General features: G+C 39.1%; 1 protein-coding gene across 1 annotated transcript in view; it reads right to left on the bottom strand.

Moving 5' to 3' along the window:
- Positions 1–1,537: 1,537 nt before the first annotated feature.
- Positions 1,538–9,002, bottom strand: part of klf8 (Kruppel like factor 8) — a 76,115-nt gene continuing 68,650 nt past the window's right edge. The window contains exon 8 of the mRNA XM_062433204.1: positions 1,538–8,516. Within this exon, the coding sequence (XP_062289188.1) occupies positions 8,335–8,516 (182 nt within the window). The 3' untranslated portion in view covers positions 1,538–8,334. The remainder of the gene's footprint in view (positions 8,517–9,002) is intronic.

Genomic DNA, 9,002 nt, shown 5'->3' with positions numbered 1-9,002 from the left:
AACTCAAGCTCTAAACTGGTTAAGCAACTTTTTGAAAGGTTTCCCAACTGCCAATTTGTGCCACAGATCCTGTCTGCCTGCCACCCTTTCACCTGGTCACCTGGTTTCTCTTCACCTGTCATTTTACTTCGGTGAAATGCAGACCGTCTTTGCCCCTGCCAACTGGTCTCCGTCTGTCTGCATCGGGAGTTCAACCTAAAATAGCGACAGATTCATTAAAGCAGACATCTGTCGCACTCACAATTGAAAGGTTGGATGGTTGTTTCTGGCATCTAGAAGACACCGTCAAACTTGTGTCTTTATTTATAAGACTTTGCTGTCTAAGGTGCTGAGTTATTTAATGTCTTTACAGATCAGTTAGGATCTTATCCTCACCAAGTTAACTGTTCAGATAGTTGAGCTCAAAGCTGACAACCATGATCACCAGGGCTTGAAATCAACACCTGTCCAACCCACCAAATGGGGTAAAAATTCACTGTGGCAGGTAATGTTGTAAAGTTACTGACCAGTTTGGCTACTGATGAGTTGAGCACTAAATATCACTGCATCTGTATGAAGCAGGCTGCTGTCCTGTATTCCCATAAACACTATGTTGTGAAGTCCAATCAGGGCTGTAGTGGAAGATAAAGGCATTTAAACACCTTTTACCCACTTCTCAAATAGTGTTTATGCTGTTTTATATCAGTTTACAACATGTTGGTGGCTCAGACTGTCTTGTATCCTCATATGAGACCCAGTCTCAGCCATGAAGTTAGCTCTGGGTTTGTCATCAATAGCAGCCAATGTGGACATTAGAGCATGGTTCGGTTCCTCTTTTAGTTTTAACTCATACCTCTCCGCTGAACTCACTGTTCTCTTTAACGTTCAGCCATTTCAAACCCTCCCTCCAGCCTTTGGTGCACACCCACTTATTTACACACAACTTGAAAAGCCAAATGGGAAAGTGGAAATTTAAAATGTCAATTGACACATGGTGAAGTACAATTTAAACTTGTAGTTTGAGCATTTCCATTTTCAATTTCCTTTTCCTAAGTTTAATTTGTTTATTATTCCTGATTGTTTATTATTCCTAGTAATGTGGTAAAATAATTTAAATGTTTATTTATTTATACTATATAATTTTAATTATGACCAAAAATATCCTTCATATAATGCCCTTTTTGGAATAAAAATAAAATAAAACCAGGGTTCTGGTAATGGTAGGTATTGGGTTTTGTTGATGTGTTTTGTGAAATGTAGTGTTTTGACTCTCAGGACCTCTTTATATCCCTTGTCGTCTCGTGTTTTTTCATTTAATCTTTAATTGTCACTGATATGAAATTCTACCTCTTTCCTTCCTAAAGGACAGAGGTTTATTTCTTATTGAAAACTGTCTTTCAATCTCCTGTGCTTTCTCATTTTCTTTATTACATGATCATTTGAAATTTGACCTCTTCCGTAACATCAATGACCTACTGTTAATCCAACCACTGGAAACTGTATAGTGTCAGTACCCAAATATAAGAAACAACACAGAGACACCGAAATAAATTGCACCAAAAACATTTTTTATTCTATAAAAGAAGAAGGGAGGAAGGGGGGATAAATCACAACTGTACAGGGAGAAACTGACTTTTCAACACTATGAGTCACAGTATCAAAAAGCTCACGTTTTCCTCACTGATCTTTACACATTTGTTCTGTACAAATACAAAATAAAAAGAAAGAAAACATATTATTAATAATTTTATTATTATAATGATAACTGCATTGCACTGAGTAAATATAGTACTGGCCCATAAGTTACTGCATTCAATAGAAAATACCTAAAAGTTCTGATTTTGCAGAGGAAATGATTTGTGGTGAGTCGAGGCACTCGCACACCGACGGACACGGTCAGTGACGTCACCCTTACACATGAGCTCTATCCCAGGTTAAAGTTTAAGCAAGGATACAAAATCTTTCAAATGTTTCAGTGTCCTGCTTTGCACACGAACAGAAGATTTAGAAGAGTACAGAGTAAAACAAGCTTGCACAAATGGCGAAAAACCAACAAAGAAGCAGGAAAAACACGTACACATGCATCAGTCTCCCAGCTCTAACTCTAAAACCAGGTGAAAAGGCTTTGTTAGGGTCATCAACAGGCTCTGAAATGTAATAACTCACTGTCCTCCTTTTGACACTGAAGGCTTAAGTATGTGTGTGTTTACCGAGTTAGCTGCTATGATGATCGCCAGAGCTGATCAGTGTGCTTGTAAAGCAGTGGATCAATATCATGTTCATTTACATAATCACACATATGTGTTATGGGCGTGTGGTACATGTTCCTATAAATAAAAGGGGCCTTGGATTTATTTTGTTGAATACAAACATTTTGAATCTAGTCGCACAGCTTTGGTTTTATTTTTTTCTGTGTTTTGAAATATATGTCTCTGATTTCTGCCTCTATCAAAGTATAATGGAGGTGTATGGAATTCAAGTTGTGGTGCTCAAAAGATTGAAACATTGACTGTGTGTCTTTCCCACAGATACTGTCTTGAGTTTTCATTGGTGCTCAATCGAAGAAAAAGTGGGAAAGCTCAAGAGGTCATTCTTTTCCACTTCCAAACACCATCTTTGAACAGAGACGGGGATTAGGCTACTATCAGATTGCAATTAGTTGAAAGTTTGGGGTGGAAAAAGCTAGCAAATGGACCTTGACTTCCAATTGTTTTGACAAACTGGTTAAGGTGATGTTGTTGCTAATGTTTTTTTTTTAAAGAAACCACAAATTCCATTCACCTTCATTATATATTGTTCTTAACAGATTTCTCAAAACCCGAGTAAATAACACCAAAGCTAGTCTACATTGCGTCGCTACATATGACTAGAGGTAAAGTAGAAGTTTTTTAATTTGTGGATGAACTGATTGTTTTGGGTAGGAAAAGTAAATATAAGCTGTTCTATAGTTTATTAAACAAACTTAAAACTATTTAGAGCTCAAGTCCTGTCATGTCTCTTGCTAGCTTCTGCTCAGTTAGCTTCAGTGCGTTTTCACAAAGCGGGACTTTAACGTCAATGTTTCGACAAAGCTCTGTCCGTCTTCTGAGATAAATGGGTATCTACAACCATACTGGATTGGTTAATGCCAACACCCTTTTATTTTAACGTAGTTATATCAATATTTATTTTGTTAGCATTCAACGACAAGAACATATCCCAGGAATTTTAACCACTGGCAGATGTTCAAGGCCTCATGGCATATGTTAAGTGTTGAGAGCTAACTTTTAAAAAAACATCTTTTATCAGTATAGCCGTCGATACTCATTTATCTTACAATGTTAGCACGCAAAAATTTTAGCATGGACACCTGAGTGAATTATCTACCCAACCAATGACGCGTGCTAATGTTTGTTAATGTTTGAATTTCAAATGGGAGAAAAGATACTAGCATAATTTGTCTATATTTTATTTGGGAACTTGACTGCTTAAACTCGGCTGCAATAAAATAATAGCAAGCTGGTTTTCTGTAGGCAACTATGGATTATTTCTTGTTTCGTGTAATAGAAGATGTAATACAGGTTGGATACGTTTGAATCTACTACTATTGTAACTATTCAAAATAATCAATCCGCTATGAGTCAGGAGTGAATTGGGAAATCTACTCATGTCAGTTTACCAAAAATAGCCAAAAACATTGATACTTTAGCCCTATCTGACCTGAAATGTTCTGTCTGAACACCTGAAGATGGGAGTAAAAAATGTTTTCTGACCCAAACCTGCTAAATATTGCATTTAACTGACTGGTTTTAGTCATATTTTAATCAGGTGCAGTGCAGAAATGTCAAGCTCTGTTGTAATAAATGGATTTAGTTATTAATTCTTTAACATGATTTCTCAGTGAGGTGTTTTATTTTTCCTTGGGTCTTTAATGTTAAGGGAACCCCACTGTCTCACACACACTGACATGCTCACCAACGTCACTATAAGAAAACAAGAAGGCTACTCTCCATGCAACACAAGTGTGCACAACACAAGTGGGACCATTTTTTTTTTTAAAGAAACTACAAAACAAATGTATTGTTAGATTTGAAAAGAAGAACACATGATGAACACATTTCATCAAACCAACAGAGGAGGAAGGAGAAAAAAATGTTTTTTTCACATTATCTAGTCAGTGTTAAAAATAGAAATTCACCCGTTACATTTACTCTGCACTTTTTGATTATATACATTTATGTACATGGATTTCTCTTAATCATTTGTCATTGTCCTTAATGTCTTTATCAACAGTTTACAAAAGAAAGAAAATTGCAATCAAATGCATATACTCTTCTAGAAAGATGTGCTTAGTAACTTTTTTTTTTTTAGTTGAAGCAGAGGGGGATGTTAAGAGAAATGGGAACATTGCATTGCTCAGCACTGCAAAAAAAGGAAAAATCCTTCAAAACAAGTGACTGAATTTAGTTCAGATTCTCAATATGATGGAGAAAAAAAACATTTCCTAGACTTTTATTGATATGAGTGGCAATATCTTTCAATTAGCCTGATCTTATTTATGAAAAATACGATATCAAAGTCTCGAACCAGATTCAGTTACTTGCTAAGAGGGATTATTTTGCAGTGTGCAGACCATATAACAATCTGCCCTGTTCATGGCATGCAGTCAGCTGACAGGAAGCCTGCACGTCCATCTCAGCTCTATGAAAAGTCTAACATTTTGCCAGCGTTCAAAATGACCACAACAACAACTCCGAATTGCTAACCAGAACAGCGCCGCCGCCCAGCAAAAAGTCTGTCCAAGCCTTCTTTATTCTTAATCGACTATTTGCCCTATACTTGGAAGAGTGCCTACATTTTTACTTCACCAACACTGTTTCTTGACCCGGTGCAGCACTCCCTATTTTTTCTTTAAAGTAAAATATCTTCTGCCATTACTTTTTTATTTTGTAAAGGGACACATCAGGATTATAAAAAGATTATTGTTCCATTGATCACATACCCTCGTTTAAGACATCACAACACATGAGTTCCTGTCTGTCTTTTTGCTTCAGAGTGTTTTATGTGGGCGCTTTATTCAGTGGTCAACAGCACAGGCTTCTACACATCCTGACCTCCCTTTTTAAGGTTCTTTGTTACAACCTATGTGAGCTGCATATCAGCAGTACAACTACCAGCTATAATGCTCTACTACTGAGTTCAGAACAGCGCTTGAAGCGAGGTCGTGTTATGTTGCATAATCAAGTTCAGCCCAGATCAGGTGCTGAAAAACAGCCCACTTAAGACATGGACACTGTGGGTTACAGAACAGGGTCAAAGGCGGGTCAATTCTGTTCCAACTGCCTAAATATTTTTTTAAAAATTTAGTTTGAGACGTTTTCTGATTAGATTTGGTTCAGTAAAGGTTGGGGAGTTATGCCAGAAAGGTTTTAGACACCTAACTTTATGGAAAAGGCAGAAAAACATGTATTAAACATGTATTGGTAGTTAGTTTTTGAGGCATTAAATTAAGTTCTACCACAATGGAAAACAAGCTCAGTCGAAAGAGAATTGACCCCCTCACCCGTATAGAAATGCTAGTGAGGAGAGAGCTTAGTTCCCCCTTGTTTTAAACCCTGGCACCACAGACCCTGACAGCCCGACACAGTGCCTGGTTTCTCCCAGAACCACTGACAGAGGGCCTGGCCACTGTGTCGCTATCAGTGGCAGCCATGTTGGCTCCATCGGTACAATGTTGGTTGTTTTAGCATTATGGCAAAAAGTGGCTGATGTGTCTGTTTCTGTTTCTATTACAGGTTACAGGTAGCATTTTTAGAAATCAAACTGTCAAATAATTTGTGGTGTAAACAAATTAGACAGTGGTGATATTGTCACTGCTAGAATTTCTCAGAATTAAGATCACATTTTCTTTACTTAACTTTAAAGAAGCAGTGATTTTTTCCCCCCTCTGCTATTGTCAAAGCCCCTTAAATCTGCTTGCGCTGGAGGAACAGCGCCCTCTTCCTGATTTGTGCTGTGCAGCAATTCAACAGATTTCCTGGCCAAACCTCCCAATATTGAGTATTTGACTACTTAAATAGCACTTTAGAGGCTTCTCTGTACGTTAAAACCATCTTTTCCACTTAAACAAAGAAAGAAACAAGCCAACACTGCTAAGATCGAGTTGGTCAGTGTCTCGGAAAGTAGCTTCTTTGGCCAACCGCCCTCTGTCAGTGGTTCTGGTTTCGCCCTTTACAGATTGACTTCAGTTATTAAGGCTCAACGGGCAAGAGGTAAAAGAACAACAAGTGCCCGGAACACACACTCATAAAAATCTTAAATTCTGATTATGTGTTTGTCTCAAAACATGCACACTCACTCGCAGACACGCACACGAACAACACGCGCAAAAAACACACACTCAGAAAAGTCCCCCTATTCCCTGCGCGAGAGTTTTACTTGTAATCTCAAACTACTTGTGTCTCCTCTGCTTTTTTCACAGCCTCAGAACACAACCAAAGGATCTGAAATCTTTTTTTTCTTTTCAAAATGCTATTTTTTGTTAAGAGCGCCAAATCTGGCAAAGAGGGGTGAGAGAAAAAAAGAGAAAAAACTGAAGGCCTTATTTCATAAAACAACAGCAACAACGACGCATAAAAAGCAAATACTGTTATCGAAGAACAAGTCAGAAAGGTCTGTGCAGGGGGGGGAGAACACGCAAATAACAATAATGTGATTGATACAATGAAAACAAATGAATCTTTATAAAGTTCACAGTCTTGAAGCTCCTTGAACCAGGGGTTGGGATGGGGGTTGGGGTGGGGATGGGGGTGGGGTTGAAAGGTTTTGGGGTAGATGTAGGAGTCAGGAAAATAAACTACTTTTTCTTAACCTCAGACAGATGTTTGGAGGAAATGTGTGTTTGATGTCACTTCAGCTGCTCACTACATTCACACACACACATGTACAGATTCATACACTGATATGCACAAGGTTGGGAAGTCTATCCTTTCAAAAAATCTATAAGAGTTTAGTAAATGCCTCATCTAAAAGTTGTGATTACAAATTTATATAATCCAACCTTGTTTCTAGTTGCGTTAGGCTTTGTTAGCAGGAACCAAAGAATAACAGGAACTAAAAGTACCTTTGTGTTGTGGTTTGACATGTGCAAAATTACTTTCAGTCATTGCGATGTACTTCGTAGTTTACAGTAGCACAACCATGATGTTTGAACAAGGAGACGTGCAGAGGTGGAAAGGGAGGCTTAAAACATCTGCTGAGTTTGTTGTTTTTTTTAAATTTCTGTGCCACCCAGATAGTTCCTTGTCCCTTAGAGAAGACATTTTGGAGGTCAGGATCTATGGCCCAGGATTTAGGTAGGGTATCAACATAAATACTCTACTACTTCTTTTGTGGTACCAACCAAAATGTGCCAATAGCACTGAACAAGTATCAAGAACTTTCAAGTACCAGTGTTTAGAAACTGGAAGGTCTGGTGAGATTTGCATTCATATTTTGTTTGTCTTAGATCACGAAGCTCCTGATTTAGATCAAAATTTACCAATTTTGCCAGGTTCCTCCGGTCAAAACAGTAGAGTCAGACAGAAAGGTAAAGTTCCTGTGTTCCTAATAAAAAGTTCCAAGAAATGCTCCTATGTGGAAAAGGGTTATTGAGTCGTTTTATCTAAACATTTTATCTAGGATTGGAGTTGCATCACTTTCCAACTCTGGATATGTACAGAATTAATATTGTTAAAAAGAAAAGAGCAGCTGAAGTGACATCCGGCTTAATATTCTCCTTCTCATGTAAGTTTAGAAACAATACACACATCATTCCTCCTCTTGTCCCTTCATCTTCCTCCTCTGCTCCAGATGGATGGATGGATGCATGTGATGGATGGATGAACGTCCCTGCTGTTTGAGGTCCATCTGTCCATCCTTCTCTTTCTGAGGAGGGGACGTGTTCTGTGAGGGCTTGGGATTGAGTTGAAAGATGGTGGGGGTGGGTAGTTGGGTGGACGGTAATGATGATTATGTGTTGAAACACACACAGTTAAAATCCTGTCACCTCCACTGCACATACACACACACACACACACACACACACACACACACACACACACACACACACACACACAACACACAGACACATTCTTGATGTTCCTGTGATTTCAACATGAGGAAGAGGAGGAAGAAGAAGATGATATCTGCTGATGAGGGTTAACATCCTGTGGGAGGTGAGAGGCAGCAGAGGAGAAGAGGGGAAATATAGTGGGGCCAACTGGTACAAGATGTGCTGTGAGGGACTTTGAGAGGGTCAAGAGGTCGGTGTGTAGGGAAGGTTGATGAGGAGTTTGTGGGTGTTTGGGATGGGAGGGGTAGGAGGGAGGTCAGAGTTCACATCATGACGTGGCGGCGGCGGTGCAGAGAGAGGTGGTCGGACCGGGAGAAGGAGCGGTCGCACTCGGTGCAGCGGAAAGGTTTGATTCCTGTGTGCTTGCGGAAGTGTCGGGTCAACTCGTCAGAGCGGGCAAAGCGCCAGGTGCAGCCCTCCCAGGTACAGTGGTAGGGCTTCTCTCCTGCAAAGAGGCAGGAAACAAAGAGAAGAGTTAAGGGAGAGGAAAAGATGGGAGGACACGACAGAAGGAAGGAATGAAAAAGGAATTAGATACTGCTGGATACAAATATTTCATAAAAAGATTAACGGGTAAAAAAACCTCAAAACCCATGTAATCCTACTACAGATGACATTTCCCATAATTTCCAACAACTCATGGCAGTTTCCCCCTCTTTTTGCAAAGGGTTTTCCACTGTGTGATTGTTGGAAGTTGGTAGAAGATGACATTTGGATACAAAGCGTTTTTGCTGTACAGACTGCAGAAAAATGATCATTTGCAACCAAACAACCAAACTTGCTCTATTCACCTCTTTTTAGTCTGCATTATTGTTTTGAGCTGAGATTCTAGTTGAGAATATTGATCCCACTCTCATGTCTGTATGGTAAATATGAAACTACAGAGAGCAGTCTGTTAGCTTAGCTTAGTACGAAGACTGAAAAGAGGGGG

The sequence above is a fragment of the Scomber scombrus genome, chromosome 14 (genome assembly GCF_963691925.1).
Source record: "Scomber scombrus chromosome 14, fScoSco1.1, whole genome shotgun sequence".
Lineage (NCBI taxonomy): Eukaryota > Metazoa > Chordata > Actinopteri > Scombriformes > Scombridae > Scomber > Scomber scombrus.
This window is presented reverse-complemented; position numbering and strand designations above follow the sequence as displayed.